This window comes from Neovison vison, chromosome 9 (genome assembly GCF_020171115.1).
Source record: "Neovison vison isolate M4711 chromosome 9, ASM_NN_V1, whole genome shotgun sequence".
NCBI lineage: Eukaryota > Metazoa > Chordata > Mammalia > Carnivora > Mustelidae > Neogale > Neogale vison.
Window position 1 is genome coordinate 54,797,817 of NC_058099.1, and position 22,910 is coordinate 54,820,726.

General features: G+C 35.2%; 1 protein-coding gene and 1 long non-coding RNA gene across 6 annotated transcripts in view; one reads left to right on the forward strand and one right to left on the reverse strand.

The window, feature by feature from the left end:
• Positions 1-22,910, forward strand: part of MPDZ (multiple PDZ domain crumbs cell polarity complex component) — a 154,379-nt gene that overhangs the window by 40,724 nt on the left and 90,745 nt on the right. For all 5 annotated transcript variants that reach the window (XM_044265648.1, XM_044265650.1, XM_044265652.1 and 2 more), the window contains exons 4-10: positions 10,012-10,221; positions 10,645-10,784; positions 11,673-11,886; positions 12,608-12,736; positions 14,773-14,982; positions 17,281-17,395; positions 17,736-17,824. In XM_044265648.1, the coding sequence (XP_044121583.1) occupies positions 10,012-10,221; positions 10,645-10,784; positions 11,673-11,886; positions 12,608-12,736; positions 14,773-14,982; positions 17,281-17,395; positions 17,736-17,824 (1,107 nt within the window). The remainder of the gene's footprint in view (positions 1-10,011; positions 10,222-10,644; positions 10,785-11,672; positions 11,887-12,607; positions 12,737-14,772; positions 14,983-17,280; positions 17,396-17,735; positions 17,825-22,910) is intronic.
• LOC122917600 lies at positions 10,785-16,246 on the reverse strand. Its single transcript, XR_006386411.1, has 3 exons — positions 16,151-16,246; positions 11,594-11,665; positions 10,785-10,843 (listed from the first exon to the last, which is right to left on the reverse strand). It is a non-coding gene; the product is annotated as an uncharacterized LOC122917600 (long non-coding RNA).

A 22,910-nucleotide genomic window follows, 5' to 3' on the forward strand; every position in this document is an offset into this window, starting at 1 on the left:
AACAACAGGACCAGTAAACAGGTTTTGATAATGTATATAAAAATGCTTTAGGAAATTCAGTTCGATCCTAAGCAATCATTTTTCTAGACAGTTATATAAGTACTTCTGGGAAGATTGATGTTATCCATTAACATAGAGCTAATAATATTAACTTCCTTTTCAGTTAACAATCCAGAAGGGATATATGAAACACAAGAAGTCAGTATTTCAATTATTTTTATTGTTAGTTAAGTTAGTTAAGTGAATCTGCATGTTTGAAGATGTTATATTTAGTTAAACTTAGGTACATAATCATATTTATATGATCAAAATATTTAAGACATTGAGCTTTTCAAGTATTTTTATGGAACAAAATTAATTTTGTATAATTATTGAAAAAATTTTAATTTGGAATCTCATACAAATATATCAACCTTGTATCAGGGTGGGTCAACATACTTCAGTATAAAAGTATTAGATGACATAATGATTTTTTTAAATTCTAATTTGGTGTACAATTAAATGATGACAAGTTATAAAAACTCATAATCTTTGAGAAGAAAAATCTACGTGTACTAATGAGGTTAAAACGCACTTGCTGAGGATTCATTTTGACTTGAGCACTTGTTGAAGGATTTATTCTGTAGATGGGAATTAGCCAGTTGAATCCATACCAAGCCTGCAGAGAGTCATACATCACACTAATAGACTTGGCTTCATCTTCAGATACCCAGTTTCTATATTCTCTTTCACTTAAGGTGAATGCCTGGTAATTGAACTTTAAAATCTGAGTTTCTGTCAGAAGATTTAGCTTGATAATATGAAGGCTGTTCAAAGCACCTTCTTTCTTTCAGAGAAGTGTACATTTTATCAGTCATCAGAGTGCCAGGTTCTGTGGTCTGATTTTATCACTTACCTTACACACTTAAAAAAAAAGAGAGAGAGAGAGAGAGAATTAACATACAGTAAAGGGCAAAATTATGTAGTTCAAGGATTGTTTTTTAATAAATCGAATGTACACATACAACTCTTCACCTAAATCAAAGTACAGAAAATTATTAACACTCCACAATACTCTGTATCCTCTTAGTTGGTCCTCATCCTCTTCCCAAAGAATCACTTTTTTTTCCCAGCCTATGTGAGGTAAAATTGACATATAACTGTGTAAGTTTAAGATACACAAAGTGATATTTGATACACACATACATAGTGAAATTATTACCACAGTGAGGTTAGTTAACCTATCTGTCACCTCCGTAATAATGTTTTTTTGCGTGTGTGGTTTAAATGTTTAAGATCTACTCACTTAGCTTTCAAATATACCATTGAGTACTGTTAACTATAGTGACCACACTGTACATTAAATCCCCAGAAAGTTCTTGTAACTGGAAGTTTGTACCCTTTGATCAACACCTCCCCACATCCTCTAGCTCCTGGCAGCCACCAGTCTACTCTCTGTTATGTGAGATTGGCTTTTTTAGATTCCTTGTAGAAGTCAGGTTCATATACTGTTTTGACTGTTACCCATAAGTATTTGAATTTTATATAAATGCAGCCTGAGTACACATGCTTTGTTCCTGGCTTTGTCTTCACTTTGTGTCTGTGATTTTCCTTCGTGTTATTATATGTAGCTGTATTCTCTTTCCATTCTTTTTTTTTTTTTTTTTTTTTTAATTTGTTTATTTGACAGACAGATATCACAAATAGGCAGAGGCAGGCAGAGAGAGAGGAAGAAGCAGGCCTCCGGCTGAGCAGAGAGCCCAATGAGGGGCTCCATCCCAGGACCTGGGATCATGACCTGAGACAAAGGCAGAGGCCCCAACCCACCGAGCCACTCAGGCGCCCCTCTTTCCATTCTACATTGTAGGAATGTACTAGACTATATCTGTACTTTGTGGATAGTAAGTTTTTACTAGTTTTTGGCTATTATAAACAGAACTGCCATAAATGTTCTAGTACATGTCCTTTGCTGTTCGTTAAATATGGATTTCTCTTGGTGTTTACTTACGAGTGAAATTTCTGGGTCTTAAGGTATGTATTCAGCATTTCTAGATTCTTCCAGTTGATTTCCAAAGAGTTGTGGGTCTGTGCTCTCACTACAATGTAAGAAAATTTTCATGGCTCCACATCAGTGCTTACACTTGCTACTGTCAGTTTTAAATTCCTCTTTTTCTAATTGTAGGCATTCTGAGGGGTATGTTGTAGTATCATATGATGACTAATGATACTTTTCATATGCTTTTGATCATTTGGATATCCTCCTTTGGGGAGTTCCTGTTTTAAGTCTTTTGCCAATTTTTCTACTGGTTTGTCAGTCTTTACAGAGTTAGAACAGGTTTTTTTTTTTAATATTTTCTGAATACAACTTTGTTGGACATTTATATTGCAACTGTCTTTTTTTTTTTTTTTTTTGCTTTATATCTTGCTTTTTGAGTCTCTTAGTTATATGTTTTGATGACCAGAGGTTTTTTTTTTTTTTAATTTTGATAAAGTCTAATTTGTATAACCTTTCCTCTATGTGTATTGCCTTATTTGTCCTACTTAAGAAATCATTGGTTATGCCAAGGATATAGAGATTTTCTCTCAGAAGCTTGTTTTAGCTTCTAAATTTAGGCTGTGTTTGAGGTAAAGTATGTATGTTAATTTTCCATTTGACTATCCATTTGAACCAGAACCATTTATTGAAAAGATCATTCTTTTCTCCCTTACACTGGCACACTAAATCATGTGGCCATATATATATGACTCTATTTCTAAACTTTAGGTTGTATTCAGCTTTTTAAAATAATTTTATCATTTTATTTTATTTTTTTTTAAAGATTTTATTTATTTATTTGACAGACAGAGATGACAAGTAGGCAGAGAGGCAAGCAGAGAGAGAGGAAGAAGCAGGCTGTCTGCTGAGCAGGAGCTCCATCCCAGAATCCCGAGATCATGACCTGAGCCAAAGGCAGAGACTTAACCCACTGAGCCACCCAGGCGCCCCAATTTTATCATTTTAAATGCAATCTTTTTTTAAGTTTTAGTTTCTGTTCCCCCCCAACCCAGGAAATAGAGCTGCTTTTTTAAATATTGACTCTATCAACTTTATTTAGAATGTTGTTCATATCTTTCATATCCTTGATTTCCCCTCCCCCCATTCTATCAGTTACAGAAAGGAATAAGTTATAATCTCTACTTATGATTGTGAATTTGTCTGTTTCTCCTTTGGATCTGAGTCCTTTGGCCCTACAAATTTTGAGATTATATTTTTGTTTTTATTTTTTTAAGATTTTATTTATTTATTTGACAGAAGGAGAGCACAAGCAGGGGGAGCAACAGAGGAAGAAGGAGAAGCAGGCTCCCCATTGAGCAGGGAGCCCTGTTTTGAGCTGGGATCCCAGGATCCTGGGATCATGACCTGAGCTGAAGGCAGACATTTAAAGAGGGAGCAAGCCCAGGTACCCCTGAGGTTATATTTTTAGATGACTTAGACTGTCTTGTCTTTCCCTGAATTGAGCCTTTATCTATATGAATTGTCCCTCTTTATCTCCAGTAATGCTTCTTGGCTTAAAGTCTGTTCATCTGATACTAGGGCAGGTATACCAGTCATCTTCTGTTTAATGTATATATGGTGGCTCTTTCTCCTTTCATCTTTATCTTTTCTGTTATTAACTTGTATCTTCAGTGAATAGCATCTATGTGTTTTTTTGTGTTATACAGTCTTAAAATTATTGTTATTTAATTATTAATAAACTTTAATTGACCTTTTTTTCTTTTTGTCTTGTTTGTTTATTTTTTTGGTATTTGTTCACTTTATATTTCATCTTCTTCTGTTAACACGCTACTGATACTTAATTTTATTATTCTTTTAGAGGTTACCCTAAAGATTATAGTAAGTATCCTTGGCCTATTTGAGTCAACTTTTAAGAATTTTATTTTGTGATAATTATACATTCTCAGTAATTTTTCATTATTGTATAGAGCGGTCCTCTATGTACTTCAGCAGGTTATCTCCAGTGGTAACGTCTGGTAACTAAAATAAAATATCAGAACCACAGAAGCTGATAATGGTTTAATGTCTGTTTTTTTTTTTTTCAGTCTGTGACATTCTTTCTCTTGCATAGATTTGTGTAATCACCATCACAATCTAGATACTATTCCATCACCGCAATGATATCTCTGTGTTACTCATTAATTGCTATACCCTGTTCCCTCCCTGCCACCATCCCTGTCCCCTGGCAACTTTGCTGTCTTTATAATTAAACCACTTCAAGAATTTTATAAACATAGTCATAATGTATGGGACTTTTGAAATTATCCTTTTTGCACCCACCTCTTGAGGGACCCTTTGTTTCTTTCCAGTTTTTCACTCTTGTAGATAAAGCTGCTGCATGGTTTTGCATGTGCATAATTTTAATTTCTGTACAATAGATGCCTCAGAGTGTAATTGCCATGTTTTAGGATAAATGCATATTTAGTTTTTTTAGACCCTGCCAAACTCTTTGTCAGAGGGATTCTACCATTTTACATTCCTACCAGCACTGCGCAAGCAGGCCATTTTCTCCACATTCTCACCAGCATTGGGTGCATGTCATTATTTTTTTATTTAATCATTCTGATAGGTATATAGTGATATTCTTTGTGCTTTTAATTTGCATTTCTCTAATGGATAATGATGTTGAACATCTTCTGTGTTCTTATTTGCCATCCACATATCCTCTTTGGTGAAATGTCTTTGTTCCTTTTCTAATAGAATCTTCTTTAGTATGGAGATTTGAGTTTTTTTCCTTTAGGCCAGACATCAGTCTTTTGTCAGATATATAACCCTTAACTTATTATGATATTACTTTAATTAGAACTTTTGCTACTTCTTCGGAAACGAAAGGAACTTAGTACAGTTCAACCTCCTGTACCCTACTTGTGTCTTCTGTGTAATTATTCTGTACATATCTATATTTCATTTCATTCCTACCTATATTTAAAACTCCATCCCTTTAAAAAAAGAAGAAAAAGATTTATTTATTTATTTTAGAGAGAGTTCAAGAGCGAATGAGGGGAGGGCAGAGGGAGAGAGAGAATCTGAAGCAGGCTCCCTACTGAGTGCAGAGCCTGATGCAGGGCTCCATATCATGACACCAAGATCACAAACTTATCTGGAACGAAATCAGAGGCTTTTAATAGATGGGGTCACTCAGGTGTGTCCCGATTTACTTAAATCTTTAAACCCTTTTTTGTGTTCTTCAGTCTTTTTTTCTGCATTAGGGGAATTTCTTGAGGGATCTTTTGTGTTTCTGAGAATTTACTTGTGTATTTCTTTTGTAGAATTCTGAAGCAGTACTGTCTCTCTGTGTGTGTAAGGAAGGTATTCTGAAAATGCTAAGTTGATTTTTTTTTTCATTTTTTTTTAGTTTTTTAAATTCTATTGTCTTCTGTTTTTCATTGATTAACTTGGAAGTTTAGTTGCCAGTTTTATTCTTCTTTGAAGATAAGGTGCCTTTTTGTTCTGGTGGCTTTAGATCTTTTCTCTGTCTTGGCCTTCAGCAGTTTTACTATGATGTGCTGTGGTAGTCAGCCTCTGGGATGGAGGTGATCCCTGCCTTCTGGTGTTCACGCTCTTGTGTCATCTCTTCTCTTTGAGTGTGGGGTCGCTTTATTGATTTGCTTCTGATGACTAGAATATGGTAGAAGTGATTGTTTCTTCCTGATACCTTTAAAGATTTTTTCACAGCACTCTCTATAAATTTTCTGATTGATCTCAGTGGAAGGGTTAACTCTGATGTAGCTCTTCCCACAGGGTCAGCTTAATTGTGTATAGAGAACCAAAGACAATTTTTTTGTTTTCTTGGGATGCTGTTACAGATGCAGCTCTCTTAGCACACCTCCAAATAAGTGGCTTGCTAGACGGAAAGATACTGTTCTTCAAGACATATGTATGGCTGATGCTTAGAGCGCAAAACACTTGTTTTCAGACATTTTCTCGTGTGTTCTTTTGCAGCTGTCCCCAGATAAATGTGCATTCATCAGAGTCATTTTTAGAGCTGTTTTGCCCATGATAATTATTTTTATAGTTATTTGACTTTGTTATATAATATAAAAATTCATGGCAAAGGATTTTTTTCCATGAAAACTTACTTAAATTCTTTTGAAAGACTATGTAAATGAATTGATAAAACAGTTATTAGTAAATTGGTTCTGTGTAGTCAAACTGTAACACACTGAAGAAAGATCTCATAAAAATCCGGGTTTCTTAAATTATTTCTCAAGTGTCCACATTCTTGCTTCATCTTAAGGAGACTGAGATGGAAAGTAATGCCATATTAAATGAGTACAGTTCATGTAAAAAAGAAGTGGGGAGCTCTCATGCATCAAGATATTTGTGAATGAATGCACCCATGCTTTAAGTTAAAGTACTTAGGTTATGTATCTGTCCTGTGTTATGTGTTCTACCTTATCTGGCCTTTTGAAATAACAACCAATTTCTGATCTGACTGCATTCTATTTTTTTTTTAATTAAAGATTTTGTTTACCTATTTATTTATTTAAGAGAGGGAGAGAGAGAAAGAGAGAGAACACAAGTGAGCAGAGGGGTGGAGGGACAAGCAGACTCCCTGCTGAGTGGAGATCCTTACCGGGGGAGGATCCCAGGACCCTGGGATCATGACCTGAGTGGAAGTCAGACACTTAAACAACTGAGCCTCCCAGGACCCCTCTGACTACGTCTTAAAAGAAGGCTTGATCTATACTTCTAAATGTGAAGGGTGTTTCATCCTGCCTTTTTACAAAGAATTTTGACTTTTTATTTGAGTAATTTACATAATCTTTATTTTATTATGTTTTAGGTATTAGCACTAATTCAGATCCATAAATTAAGTTAATGTGTTTATTTACTAAAACCATAAAAAGCCTTTTTAGATTGAAATATTCAGCCAGAACTTAAACAGAGAACAGATAATTATTTAGTGACTCTTGCTCATTTACTAGCAACTTCCATAAATCATACAGATTGTTTATCTGTATATAAAAATCACCAGATAGTTGTGTTTTCTTCTGTTTATTTTATATTTATAAACCAAGATGGGAGTCAAGATTTTTTAATTAAACATTTATGCTGTGTCTGCTATGAACAGGTCTATCAAGACAAGTAAGATCCATTCCTGTTTCTCAAGGAGATTATAGCTTGGATAGCCATTTTATTAAATAGTTATGGCAGAGTCAAAGGTGCCTTTGTGCTTTTCTCTGAGTGTAAATCTGCACATTTAAAAAACAACCCTTTTGTATGATGATATAATTAAATTGTAGTTTTTAAATACGTGATCTCTTTAACCTCTACTCTTACATTTACATAGATCTCAGGGGCCAAGAGGAGACAGGAGGAGTCATTAACATTGGTAAAAGCCTTAACAAATTTGGAAAAGACCATTGATATTCAGTACTTTCCTATGATTCTCATAGTACTGTACTTGTTCTGGTCCTGTAACTTTACTTTTGAGTTCTTTCACACCTAGTCTTCCATAAAATCAGAGCTTCTGTTTCACCAGTTAACTTCATATAGATAAACTCTCTATTCTTGGAATGTGATTTGTTCATTCTGGCTTACCGTAGCAGAAGTCCAAATATTTTTCTCCTATGGAAACATACTATAGGCATGAGGTCTTGGTGTGTGGGATCCTCAGCCTGTCACATATTTCATTATGCCATCTGCTTCAACCTGAGCGGTGTATCTTCTGCTGGCAGACTTTACTGAAGTTGCCATGGCTCAGGATTAAAAAAAAAAAAAAAGAAAAAAATCAAATTTGGCATGAGTTTGCTTTTGAAAAAAATAATAATTGATAATTCCTGCTGTAGATTTTAAAATAACCATTTGAGAGGATTCCCAAAAACCTCTTCTCAACTCAGTGATCTCTCTTTCATCTGTGATTGTAGATTGCCAGTATAATATAAGCCAGTATAAGCTGGGTTATTGGTAACTTTGTTAACTTACTGAGTCTTCTATTTAATTTTAAGGACAGGTAACATGCTCTTAGGCATGGATTAGTGATATGTTATAAAATATTTTGATTGCTCTGTCAATGTAAATTTTACCTAATGTCATTTCTAGAAATGATACCTCAAATGACCGTTTCTTATGTGTATAGTGCATAGGAACACCTTCTTGAAAAAATCCAGATCATAGTCTACTTATTAGGTGTGTGCCTTTGTGTAATATTGTCATCTGAAAAATGGAAATAATGACAGTGGGAGAGTTGTTGGGGAGATGAAATCAGAGTAAGTCCCAAAAAAAAAAAAAAACCAAAAAAACCCCACACATTTATTCTGCAAATGTATATTGAATACCAGGTCGGTGCAAGGCACTCCTGTAGAGAATGAAGGACATAAGAGAGAATAAAATAGTCCAATTCCTTCACTGGGGAATTCTACATTCTAGTCTGTCCACAGAGATTGGGATGGAAGCTCCTTGACAGCAGGGTCCATGGCAAGTGCCAAGAAGAAAAACGGAACAGGATAGGCTCGTGGAACATTAGTGGTGTGATACTGTCTTGGGTAGCGTTGTCAGGGAGGGCTTCTCTGGGATGAAGTTGAGCACACCTGTATAAAATTAAGCAATAAGCATGTAGATGTTGGGGGAAGGATATACATGGCTGATAGAGTGAGCAGTTTGCTTTGAGGAACTGTGAAGGGCTCGATGTAGCTGCATTCTGCTGGGTGAGGGACACAGTGCAGGAGATGAGTTCAGAGAGTGATCCAAAAGTATTACTGATTTACTCTTTCTGATAAATAATTGTGGGTAAAAATTTGCAGTACAGACATCCTACAGAAATGGGAAATTATTTAGCTTTAACCTGATAATCTATGTAATAGACACAAGTAATCATAGAATGCTTTTCCAGAATGGAATGATCTTTTTTGTCATTGCTATTACTTATGTCATTGTATCTGGAGTTAGCCAAACTGCAAGGCCTGAGGGCACAGTCCTCCAGATTTCCAACTCTGTTGGAGACTTTTGATACCAGGAGCAAACAGTTAAGGTCGGACTATGATGTTAGAGGGAAGAATCCACAAACGACCACCTTTCTTCTGAGATGAACTTCAAGTTCATCCCCAAACCACCCTCAGGTATGATAATTCAGTATAAGGACCTACAGAATTTATTGGAAGCTTTTCTACTCAGGCTTATGGTCCATTGAAAGGAAAGGATCCAGGTATAAAATCAGCCAAAAGAAGAGACGCATAGTATAGCCTGAGGATTTCAAATATGAAGCTTCCATTTTCCTCACAAAATGTTTCCTTTTCAGAATTGGTGTGTGACAGTATGCACGGAGTCTTGCCAACCCAGGAAGCTCACCTGAGTTTGGTGCTCAGAAACGTTATTAGGATATCATTTCATAGACATGATTAACTGCCTATGTGATTTAGCTTAGTGTCAGTTTGGGCTGGTGTCTTGTGGACTTGGAGTTCACCATGAATATCTGGAAGCTCCAAGGGTTTAGAGGTTCCTTCCTAGGAGCTGGGAATACAGGCCAGACCTCTTTTCAGGAAAGACCAACTTCTTTGCTATATATATTATTCTAAAAATTCAAGAATATTAAAGATTAAATGGCCCTCTCTCTCAGGGACAACTAATGTTATTATAACATTTTATAATGTGTATATTTTCCCACATTTAATATAAATATAAACATCTTTTTTGAATGTGCACTGTGTCATACTGTACACATTGGTCGATAGCTAGCCTTTTGTACTTCAGTGTGCATGTGAATATGTATGTTTGTGTGTGTTTTAATGGCTACCTTAAAGTTGAACACTGGAGGTAGGTTTTGAAATTTTTCTTACCTAATAAAAACAATGCTGCGTTGAGCATCCTTATACACACTCTTTGTGTATTATTCTCATTTTTCTCTTTGAAATTAATTTCTTGAAATTCAGTAGCTCAATCAAAGGAAATGGAAATTTTGTAATTTCATGTGTAGTTTATTATTACCCCTCTGGATGTTTTCTACGAGATAGTTTATGGAATGTCAGACTCGTTAATAATCTTCATATTGCTCTCAGGTAAACACTACAGCATCGGCAATTTCAAATGTTGAATATGCTCACATTCCACATCTCAGCCCAGCTGTAATTCCTCCTCTGCAAAATGAATTGTTCTTATCATCTTCAAATAATGGGAATCTGGAAGCATTTACGGGATCTGGTACTACACATGTCAATGGGAAACCTGCTTGTGATGAATTTGATCAACTAATCAAAAATATGGCCCAAGTAAGAATATTTCTTCTTGTTAGTTACAATAGAACAGTGTAATCAAGTCCTGAATAATTGGAAGAATATGTATATGTTTATATTACATTATATAAATATGTAATATATTACATTATATAAATATGTAATATATATTATTAAATATATTTATGAGGACATTTTTAACATCTGAAAAAATTGAAATGGAAAAGAAGTGAATTTTGTGTGAGATTGGATGGTCAAGAAATTTTTGTTTCATTTTTCTTTTTTTTTTTTCATTCTTCAGGATCAATAATAAAATACATCATTCTAGGTGATGAATGATAAAGGTTATCTGAGGAAATTCTTCTAAATTATTTTTTTAAACTTAGTAATACCACTAATAAAATAACTGAATTGAGTGATTAATTTTCAGTTTTGTTTTTTGCCTTGTTTCCTGAACAGGGTCGCCATGTAGAAGTTTTTGAGCTTCTCAAACCTCCATGTGGAGGCCTTGGGTTTAGTGTTGTGGGACTCAGGAGCGAAAACCGGGGTGAACTGGGAATATTCGTGCAGGAGATCCAAGAGGGTAGTGTGGCCCACAGGTAAGACTTTCATGGCATCTTCTCTGTTTTTGATACTATATTCAGAAGGTGTTGAAGACCTTGGGAAAATTTAGAGAAACAAAATGAATAAAAACAGAAACTTAATGTAATCTATTATTAATCAGTTTTTAGAAATTTTTAACAATACTGTGATAAAAAGCAAGTACTTGGAAGGGAGAGTATCTTTTAAATGCAGTGATGATCACTTTTTAAAAAGGAAGGAAAGGAAAATTTGAGTAGGACATTAGTCTCATAATTATTAAGTGGGTTCTTTTTGATTAGATTTAAAAGTTGCAGTATTGGAAAGTATACAAGTGACCCATGGTAACTTGAGCTGTATTTTTTTAATATGTTCAAAACAACTAAACGTTTCCACCTTTGCTTTTATCTAAGACAAAACATACTGGTTGAGTGAGTAGCTATAAAGAAGGTAGCTTTTAGATGGGAGAGATTGATTAGGCGTGGATAACTGGAGCCCAGACTTAAATTTTTAGTATATGTGCTGCCGAAGCGAGCACCCAGACTTAATTTTTTTTTTTTTAAATATTTTATTTATTTATTTATTTGGCAGAGAGATCACAAGTAGGCAAAGAGGCAGGCAGAGAGAGAGAGAGGAGGAAGCAGGCTCCCTGCTGAGCAGAGAGCCCGATGCGGGACTTGATCCCAGGACCCTGAGATCATGACCTGAGCCGAAGGCAGCGGCTTAACCCACTGAGCCACCCAGGTGCCCCAGACTTAAATTTTTAAAAGTAAAATTGCAGGGAAAAGCTTAAAAAGTGTGGCCATTAGAAAACTGGCTTAAATGTAACCTGAAAATATATGCCAAAGAAGCTGTCATTTTCTTGAAAGCTGTCAGATGTCTTCTACCCCTTTCTTCATTCCTGTTAGAGATGGAAGATTGAAGGAAACCGATCAGATCCTTGCTATCAATGGACAGGCACTTGATCAGACAATTACACATCAGCAGGCTATCAGCATCCTGCAGAAAGCCAAGGATAATGTCCAGCTAGTTATTGCCAGAGGCTCATTGCCTCAACTCATCAGCCCCATAGTGTCCCGGTCTCCATCTGCAGCCAGCACAATTTCAGCTCACTCTAATCCGGTGAGTACGTAAGATTTGTATAAGGGACAGATATTATTTTTCTAGTTCTTTTTGGTAGTCTACAGATTTCCGTTTCTTGTAGGTCCTTGTATTTCATGAGTTTTTCCTATTTTATTCTTTTATCTCTCCCTCACTGGAATATTAGTTATTTAACTATAATTAAGTTACTACCTTCTAAGTCAACTTTTACCTTTCTTTATGTATTCTTCTAGTTGACCACATTCCTCAAAAAATAAAATTCCGTTTTTCAATAAACCTGATTCTATCTGTAGACAGATAATAGTCTTGTCTTTGCTTTATAAATTACAGAATTATAGTCTTTGAGTTAGCAGTCAGTGACTTTAAGGAGTCCTCTAATTTGAAATCCTGTGAAGCAAGATTTTATAGAAGATAATCTTAACAGGTGATGATTTTTCCTTGATCTTTTTCTTTTTTTAGAAGTTCTACAAAGGATCTTGCAAATCAGTGCCTATCTTCAACTGGTTAAATGTGGTTACTAAAAAGATGTATTGATAATTTCAAGAATGACTATATCAATAGCAGTAACAATCTGTTGAAAGGGAAGTATACTAAATGAAAGGGACATTGTTAAGGCTCATTATTATATCCGAACTCCATTATTTGATACCAATCACAAAATAATAGTCACAAAAATCTCAATCATAATAAAACTTTAGTTTTCCCCAATTTTTTCAAATTCATGTAGAAGTTTTGTTTTCAGGTTCACTGGCAGCATGTGGAGACTATTGAACTGGTGAACGATGGATCTGGACTAGGATTTGGCATCGTTGGAGGAAAAGCAACTGGAGTGATAGTAAAAACCATTCTGCCTGGAGGAGTAGCTGACCAGGTAAGCTACTCCAGTAGGTGTTTTATGTTGCTTTTTCAAATTGTATGCCTTCATCTTTTATATTTTCTCTTAGGAAGAAGAAACTCTGGCCTTATGTAATGTCAAAGAAGCTGGGTTAGAAGAAGCTTCTGTTTTGCGGGGCTTTTCCGAAAGTGTGTTCTTAACCCTGGGAGAAAGATCTTTGAAGAGGGACATTGATGTTAAGTTACAGTTCTATTTATTTATTTTTTTAAAGATTTATTTATTTCAGAGAGAGAGAGAGAGAGAGAATGAGAGAGCAAGGAGGAAGGTGGAGGGAGAGAGAGTGAAAGAATCTCAAGCTGACTCCCCACTGCGTGCGGGGCTTGATCCCAGGACCCTGAGATCATAACCTGAGCCAAAATCAAGAGTTGGGGGCTTAACCAGCTGAACCAAGCCAGGCGCCCCTTAAGTTACAGTTTTAGGCAACGATCTTAAGACTTTTGTAGAACGACAGACTAAAGCCCAGGTTATAGATTTGATCATTATAGAGGTAGCTACCCTTTATTTTATGATTACAAATTGTATTTGTAAAACTAGTCAGCTGCTTTACAGCCACAAGATATTATGGAAGGAAAGATACTTTATTATTGAGAGAAAAAACAAGTCCCTTTAGTGATGGGTCACTTGTGTCATCTTTGTAAATGAAGCACAGCCTATTTTTATCACTTGGAGTAGTTTGTGCTGGTATTGCCATTTATGTTCTGTGACACTGCTGGAATATATATATGTGAGAAAAATTGTTGTAAAATTACTAGTTATAACTTATATTTTAATTTGAGAAGTTCTAGTGTTAAGTGACTTTTTCTTTGGTTATAACATTTTGTTGTAAAGTCATTTGTTTTTGCATTGTATGTTTAAACTTAACCTAGTTAAGTCAGTTCATGAAATATTTCTCATATTCCTAAATGAAAGGCCTGTGTAATGACAGCTTTATCAGTAGAGGTATTGACAGTAGCTCAGTAATATGAATATTTCCTCTCTTTTAAATATTAGCCAGCCTCTAACAGTATTTAATGAAATTCCCCTAGTTGACTGGTCTGCAATAAATTGAGCTTTGTCTTCAGTATAGAACTGCAGTACCCAATACTGTAGCTGCTTGTAGCTACTTGCTACTTCTAAAATTCAAGTTTAAATTAATTAAAATTAAATAAAATGAATGCCTTGGGTTCCTGGATGATGTAGTCAGTTAAGTGTCCAACTCTTGGTTTCAGCTCAGGTCACGATCTCTTGCATCGTGAGATCAAGTCCTGAGTCAGGCTCCACACTCAGCACAGAGTCTGCTTAAGATTCTCTCTCTTGTCCCTCTGTCTCACACCACACCCATCCCAACCCCTCTTGAGCTCTTTCTTTCTAAAATAAATAAAGGAAATTTTAAAAAATTAAATAAAATGACAAATTCAGTTCTTTGATTGGACTGGAGACATTTCAGGTGCTCTAGAACCACCTGTCACTAGTAGCTGCCATATTGGGTGATGCAGAGCATTTCCGTCACTGCAGAAAGTTCTAGTGAATAGTGTTTGTATAATAGTAAGACTCCATCTGAATTTTCATCTATTTCATCTGAAAATTATTCTGTTAGGGAGATTTTTAATTGAAAGTATAAGACAGGAATGTGGTATTAGTTCACTGCTTTTTGGTGGTTTTCTGTATTTTTTGAGTAATGTGTATTTGTATATGCTTCATCTTTGCTTAGTGGCATTTTCTTTTCTTTTTTTCTATTCTCAAAAAACTTATAAAAGACCTAATATTTTCCTATATACAGTGGGTAAAAATCGAATTGAAATGCTGTTATCAACTATTGATTTAAGGAATGTTTGTGAATTTCAGTTACTTATATCACATTGAATAATGTTAAGATGCATCAAAAGGCAGTTAAAATAACAACCACATGTTTCATGTTCTGTGATTGGTAATTCACATTACTGCTGTTTTTAAATTATTTTCTTTCCCTCATTTAGGATTTCCCTGATGAAATTTAAATATTAGTAGCCTGATTAACAGATCTTTTTATTCAGCATGGGCGACTGTGCAGTGGAGACCACATTCTAAAGATTGGTGACACGGATCTAGCAGGAATGAGCAGTGAGCAAGTAGCACAAGTGCTCAGGCAGTGTGGAAACAGGGTTAAATTGATGATTGCAAGAGGTGCCATTGAAGAACCAGCAGCACCCACCTCTTTGGGCATCACCCTCTCCTCATCCCCATCTTCTACACCAGAAATGCGGGTAAGTAGATAGAAACAGTTACTCAGAACCTCATAGACAGTAACATTTAGATAATAGTGATGTTTCGAAACGAGACTTAATGATACTCATATATTAGTGCTGAAGAATGAAAATTCAAGTGTAGATTCAGCACTAATAACATCTTATTAATTAGGAGTCATGTGTAACAGATGAAAAATAGGTTTCTTTAAAAAATTCTAGGTTACTCTTTTACATTTTCTCTAAGCACATTTTTGAGGATAATCTTTGAAAGATGATAAAATTTTAAGGAGTTATTTGCTACTAATAATTCAATGTTTAATTTTATCTTTCTTTTATTTAGAAGGCTCTCTGTTAGGTGGGCTGTGAGTTCCAATCATTCTCCTTCAGTCACTTCCCTTTTAGTATCTGTTTTGGGGGTAGGAATAGGGGTGGGAGTATCAACAAAATAATTTTATCCAAAAATCTCTTAAATATTTAAGAACAGAATTACATCCAATTTCTAGGTAAGCTCTATAGCAAATGCAAGTCCTGTATTTCTTTCTCATAGATCTAAAAACATCTATCATTTTTTTTCTGTTAAAGTTTTTCTAATTAGTTGCTACAGATTCTTTTTTAATAGCCTAACCTCCTCCACAAGCCCTTTAAAACTTTATTAGAACACTTGAAATTTCCATGATTCTGTTGTTTTTAGGATTGAGTTAGTTGCTATTTTTTGCAGAGGAAAAGAATTAAAGAAAGAAAGCTTATGTATGAAAGTATTTAAATCACATTCTTTTGTGGTAAACAAAACATTTATTCAGCAATATATAAATGAATGCAATACCGAAAACCACTTGATGTAATTGAAAGCTTAGAAAAATATCTATTCTGTGCATATCATCATTTCTGAAGCTTGTGCCCCTTTTAAAACCATTCGATAGTCAAATTGCCACCCTCTAAAATAGCACTCGCATAAGTCTTATTAAAAATAGAAAACACATTTGTTTCAATTGAAGCAGATTTCATCCTGTCATTTTCTTGTAATTATCTAAACTTTAAACTTTTGCTAAGTTTGCACAGATAATTATGTGCAATGAAAAAATAAATCAAACTTTACTATAAACTTATATCTCACTTAGATGGACTATCAGTGAGATACAGTCGGAGTTTGCTTAAAGAAAATAAAAAAATTACCAGCAAGCCCCACCTGGATGTCCATTCGAGCCTTCATTCTGTTGTGATCTTTGCAAGGTTCTCTGGGGAATCTGCTGGTACCACACAAGCGCATAATGCCAGAAGCTTGCTGATGACTTACTGCACTAGTCCGCTAACACTGAATTCAGAGAACCTTGCCCTTCAGTCTAGTGTATAATTAATAACAGTTTTCCATGGTAGAGAAACCTGTTGTCAGCTGTCTTTCGGAATGAAGATCAATGCAGAAAGGCATACTTTTCATATAAAGAGCTTTTCAAGTTAAAGTCTGAATTTACAAAACAAATACAGTACAACAATTTTAAATAGCTCTATGTTGCATTTCACAGGTTTTCAAAATCACCTTCAGTATATTAATAAAATATCTGGAAGATAGGTTAACTCCACTCATGGTGTTAGCCTCAGCTATCCACTTAAGATAGCAGTAGCAACAAGTTAGTGGACACCGTGGCTCCTGTATTCTACTAGGCATTTTATACCCTGCAGAGCATTTTAAGACCAGGGGTTCTGCAACCCACTTACCTGTATGTGATTTCTGCCTCTAATAGATTGCTTACTGTTTGTCCTTGAAAAGGTTTATGTTCCTCACTTTCCCCAGAGAAAAACTGATAGGAATTTTACCTCCCTTACAGGCTTGTTTTAAGGAGTAAATTAAGACATGTCAAGTGTCTGTTATGTAGAAACTGCTCAATAAATGTTAGCTGGACTTGTTATTCTTATTCCTGGTAGATAGTTGAGCAAAGCAATGATTCTAGAAAAATTCAAATTTGAACATGTTGACCTGAATTCAAAGCACAAGTTCTTGCAGTTGTAGACATAAAGATAACCATGCTGAAAATAGACCTTGTTAATAAGAGACTATTTGATTTTAAAAATTTTGTATACACAAATAATAATGCATTTCTTTGATAAGGGGGTGTTAATCCTTACTGCTGATGTTCCTTTTGAGTAACAATGTAAATGCTCAGTTAATGTTGCCATGATTGGAGGAGTAGTCCTTTTCTAGCAAAGTTCTTTGCCACCTTATGATATATTATTCCTAAATATAGGTTGTTTGTTGCCTTTTGAATTTATCTTGTTTGTTTACAGGTTTATTGTTCTGCATATTTATTGATTTTATTTTAGGTTGATGCTTCTACTCAGAAAAGTGAAGAAAGTGAGACATTTGATGTGGAACTCACTAAAAATGTCCAAGGATTAGGAATTACCATTGCTGGTTACATTGGAGATAAAAAATTAGGTAGTTTTAAATTTTTTTTTTAAATTTGGGAATTGCCTCTAATATCTTTGTCTTATAAAATAGTGAATTACTATTCTGTATTTTCAGATTGTTGGATAAATTGATCAAAAACTTCCTTAGGAATAATACACTGTAGAAAACTCTGATATTGTGCTTGACAGACAAAATCACTGTCTAATTCTCGAGACTAAGTTTCTGTTGGTTTTGTTCCTTTGGTTTGTTGATTTATATTTATTCAAAATTAGGACTTTATATTTGGGGAATAAAGGATGGATAGTTTTAGAGTGTGCTTTGCAAATAGTTAAAAAAAAAAATCCAAAAACCCTGTTTCTAATCTTAGAACCTTCAGGAATCTTTGTAAAGAGCATTACAAAGAGCAGTGCTGTTGAACATGATGGAAGAATCCAAATTGGAGACCAAATTATAGCAGTAAGTAACACATTTAATAAGAGCTTTGTTAATTTTCATGGTTGATAAATGCATTCTCCTAGTTTGCTCAGTTTTGAGAACTACAGTTAGCTCCATACTAATTTAAGCTTTTTGGTGATTTGAAGCTGTCATTACAATTACCCGTTTTGTTGTTTTGTAGAAGAGCATTGGATGGAAGCTTCACTGATCTCAATTCTAAATAATAGAATAGTTTCTGATATATCTGATTTCTGGTTGTAATGAGTTTGTTACATTATTATACTTCAGTTGCAGACAATCTAAAGACCAGATATCATAATGTTTCGTGTACTTGAGTCTGAATTTTGGGATGTGTGCATTTTTTTATTATCAGCGGAATGACACTGTGTTGTTGTTGGCTCCATGTCCAGGGCTTCTTTTAGCTCTAAGAATATACAGGAATAAAAGAAATAGATCTTAACTCCCTTTTAATCAGATCAAGCCTGTCATTGTTTTTGTAGTAACCTCAGTATGTTTTGAGCATATTGCTATTTAAAGGCAGTGTACAGAATACAGCTTCAGTTCAGTGTTCTTGCAAACTGGGCTACCCTAGCTACTCCTTAAAACACATATCCAAGAGACCCTACACCAGTGGCTTCCTGGTCAAGTAAGTTTAGCAAAAACTGATAAGGTCTCTTAGGGATTCATAATGCACATTGAAAAATCAAAGACTCGGTGAAGTTCTGCAATAGAGAAAAGTCAGCTATTTTACTTTGGGTTTTCCTAAACTTTTGTAATTGTGGCCTCTTTTTTCCTCAAACATCTATTAATATTCTTTGGAAGACATTTTGCCGAATACTACTTATCTTAGTATATATTTGTTTATGTTTAATTATGACTTTGTTGTTTCCTTGGGATTTTATAAAATGATAAGAATGTAGAATGTTAACATAAGACTCCTTGTTCATAGTGGCTTTATTCATAATAGCTGAGATAAGGAAGTAACCCAAATGTCCACTGATGGATGAATAGATAAACGAACTGTGATATATAGCTATACATCTATAGATCTATAGATATACATCTATAGATAGCTATACACACACACACACACACATATAATGGAATATTTAGTCTCATGAAGAAGGAAATTCTGTCACATGCTGCAACATGGTTCAACCTTAAGGACATTATTCGAGGTGAAATAAGTGAGTCACAAAAAGACAAGTACTGTATGTTTCCACTCACATGAGGTGCCTAGAGAAGTCAAACTTACAGAAATAAAAAGAATGGTTGTTGCAAGAGTCTGAGTGGAGAGGGACATGGGGAGCTGTTTAGTGGGTACAGAGTTTCACAAGGTAGAAACGTTCTGGATATCTATGCATGACACTGAGTAAACTTAGCACTAGTCAACTTTTACAGGTAAAAATGGTTAAGATGCTTAATTTTTTGTTATGTGTTTTTTACTGCAATTAAAAGAAAAAGGGGTGCCCACTTCTACATTGTAACTTCCTGAGTTGTCTTGGGCTTGGTTTTGTAAAACTAAGTATACTTGTTCACCCCTTGAAACCTATTGTGAAGATCAAGCTGTGCTTGCCACTTAAGTTGGCTATAACCTGGGAATGAGCTTTAACCACTGTCTTCATTTGTCATACAATGAAAATTAACTACATTTTTTTTTTTAATTTTGGAGAAAAGGAGTGGAGAGAGAGTGTGCATAGATATAGACTCTAAATCCATATCTATTACTGAATTAAAAATTGAAAACATAGCTAGGGTACTTTTCCCCCTGAGATACGTATTTTACTTTATTTTACTTTGTTTTATCTTATTTTATTTTTTTTAAAGATTTTATTTATTTATTTGACAGAGAAAGATCACATGTATGCAGAGAGGCAGGCAGAGAGAGAGAGGGGAAAGCAGGCTCCCTGTTGAGCAGAGAGTCCAATGCAGGCCTTGATCCCAGGACATTGGGATTATGACCTGAGCCAAAGGCAGAGAATTAACCTGCTGAGCCACCCAGGCACCCACGATACATATTTTAATCCATTAGAAAACATTTTTTTAAAAAATCAGCTTTATTGAGATATAATTCACATAAGCTACAATTTACTCATTTAAAGGGTATAGTTCAGTAGCTTAGTTTAGTATATTCACAATTGTGCATCCATTATCACTGTCAATTTTAGAAACTTTTTGTTTCCTTAAAAAGAAACCCCATATCCAGTAGCAGGCTGTCCCTAATTCTACCAACTGCCCAGCGCTAGAAAACTACCAGTCTTTTTTCTGCCTACTCTGTATATTTCATGTAAGTGAAATTATGCACTATGTGGTCCTTTGTGACTGGTTTATTCTGCCTGGCATGTTTTCAAGTTTCATCCATGTTGTAGCATGTATCCACTCCTCATTTCTTTTTGTAACTGAGTTATATTTCATTGTATGGATATACCACATTTTATTTACCCATTTATTAATTGATGGACATTTGGGTTGTTTCCATTTTTTGTCTGTTACAGATAACGCTGCCGTGAACATTTTATGTGGATGTATGTTTTCATTTATCTTGGGTTTATACTTGGGCATAGAATTGCTGGATCCCATGATAATTGCTTAGTAAACTTCATTCACCTACAAAATGGGGAAAAGGAAACTTTCCCTTGTATAATTTTTAGGAAGACCAAATGAGTAATTCATTAAAATACTTGGTATAACACTTTGCATGTAAGTACAGTTCAATTAATGAAGCAGATCCTTACTGAAGGCCTGAAATAATTGCACATTTAAAAGCGCAATATCTTTCTTCCAAACTTGTCATTATTTCCATTAAGTGGAACCTCACATAGGGTTTTGCTTAGGTAAGATCAGTAATAAAGGAAATTATTGACTCCAAGGAGAGGTCTCCTTCGTCTGAAGTGTTTTCTTGTTTTCAATAAAGTCAGTTATCTTCACTGTTATCAGTGTTCCGAGTTTTAACTTTTAGTAATATTCTCTTACTTCAGAGTTAGGAGCGTCTCAGATTCTGAGGAAACATCATGCAATACTTTTGGCCATGCATTAATTTTTGTGAAATATCACCATCTTGTGGACTTTTGAGATACTAGTGGTAAAGTTCCTCACATTGGTTGCATTTTCACAACTGCAGTCTTTGTTTTTCCTGGCTTTGTTTTGGTAGCAGCTGTTGGAGCTGAATTCTGTTTTTATTTTGTAGTTGTCCAGGCAGTGAGAAGATTGAGAAACTATTTCTTGCTATTTTGAGGAGATATTGTTTTATTTTTTTTTAATTAAAAAAATTTTTTTATGAACATATAATGCATTTTTAGCCCCAGGGGTACAGGTCTGTGAATCGCCAGGTTTACACACTTCACAGCACTCACCATAGCACATACCCTCCCCAGTGTCCATAACCCCACCCCCCTCTCCCGACCGAGATATTGTTTTATAACATTAAGCTTACTTTGTTATATGATTCCTGTTTTACAAATTGTGCTCTGTTGACCCCTAGGGTTTCACTGTAGACATTACAGGGGAGGGAATAGAGTGAATGATTCCATGTTATTCCGCTTTGTTTATTAGTATTTCATTTAAGAATTATTTGATCAGGGGAGCCTGGGTGGCTCAGTGGGTTGAAGTCTCTGCCTTTGGCTCAGATCATGATCTCAGGGTCCTGGGATCGAGTCCCGCATCGGGCTCTCTGCTCAGCAGGGAGCCTGCTTCCTCCTCTCTCTCTGCCTGCCTCTCTGCCTACTTGTGATCTCTGTCTGTCAAATAAATAAAATTTTTAAAAAGAATTATTTGATCAAGGGATTCTATTATATTTTAAAAAGTTGACCAAACTGCTCATCAGATGGAATCATATATTCACTCTTCTTTGATTGATGTGTAGAAATCCTTGCTAAAAGCAGTACGGAATTATGATTGATTAAAAAAAAATACTGTGGAGCTGGGTGGCTCAGTTGGTTAAATGTCTGACTTCTGATTTCACTCAGATCGTGATCTCTGGGTCTTGAGATCCAGCCCTGCACCTTGCCCCCCTCGCTCAGTACAGAGTCTGCCTGAGAGTCTCTCTCTCCCTTCGCCCCTCTTCCTGCTCACTTGGTGTGCACACTCTCTCTCACAATCTCTCTAAAATAAATAAATAATAAAATTTAAAAAAATTATTAAGCAGGTAAGGAAGGAAAGGTGTCAAATGCTGCCTTTGATATTCTGACTTTGATAATAAGCTCAAGTTCTCTCTTAATGTGTATCTCTGAAAGGGGCGCTGGGGACAGGCTGGGCTGGCTCAACTGAGTGAACTCAGGAGCTGGCGTTTTCTAGTTGTTTCAACTAGTAATTCTCTATTATTGTTCCTGCTAATTGTGGTGTCTGCTCTGTGCATTACGAGGTTATTGGAGCTTTCCTTGGGAGAGCACACAGGCAGTCTCCTGCCCTTGCATCTAGTTCCAGAGCATTCTTGTCTGTGGTATGATTGTGCCTGAAGCCGTGTCTTAACTCTGCCTGTGATCATAACAGACCAGACCTGTCTGGAACCCCGATTTGGGCTTTGTTGACCTTATCTCAATGTGTGTTAAATGTAGTGATATTTGAACAGAAGTTTCTCTCAAGAAAAATTAAGATTTTCATGTTTTTTCATCATTTCTTCAGTCTGTTAATAATGCCAGCTTCAGAGTTTCTTCCCAGTGTAAAGTACTGGGCCCTTAATTTTGGGAAAATAGGTACCATTATTCCCATATTACAGATGAAGATACTGAGAAATCTGAATTGAAATCTACTTTTGAAAGTCCATGGTTATTCCATTATACCAGTTTCTTCTGTGCTGGCATCATCTCTGACATTTGGGTAGGGAATATGTTTTTAAATTTAGGCCACCAAATTTTGAAAATAAAGGAAGACTGCAGTTTTTAAAAAATGTATCTGAGCTTTATTGCTATTAGGTTGACAAAATCATATGCATTTGAGTTTTTAAAATTAAACTGAATCTGTAAAAAGTCGAATAATAAAAGCCTATTGTAGGTAAAAACTTAAAATTCACAGAACTTATTACAAGAATGTTTATGGATCCTTAAAGTTGAGATATTTTATGAGTTTTTTCTTATTTTCTTTACTGATAGTAAATAACACGTTCATTTAT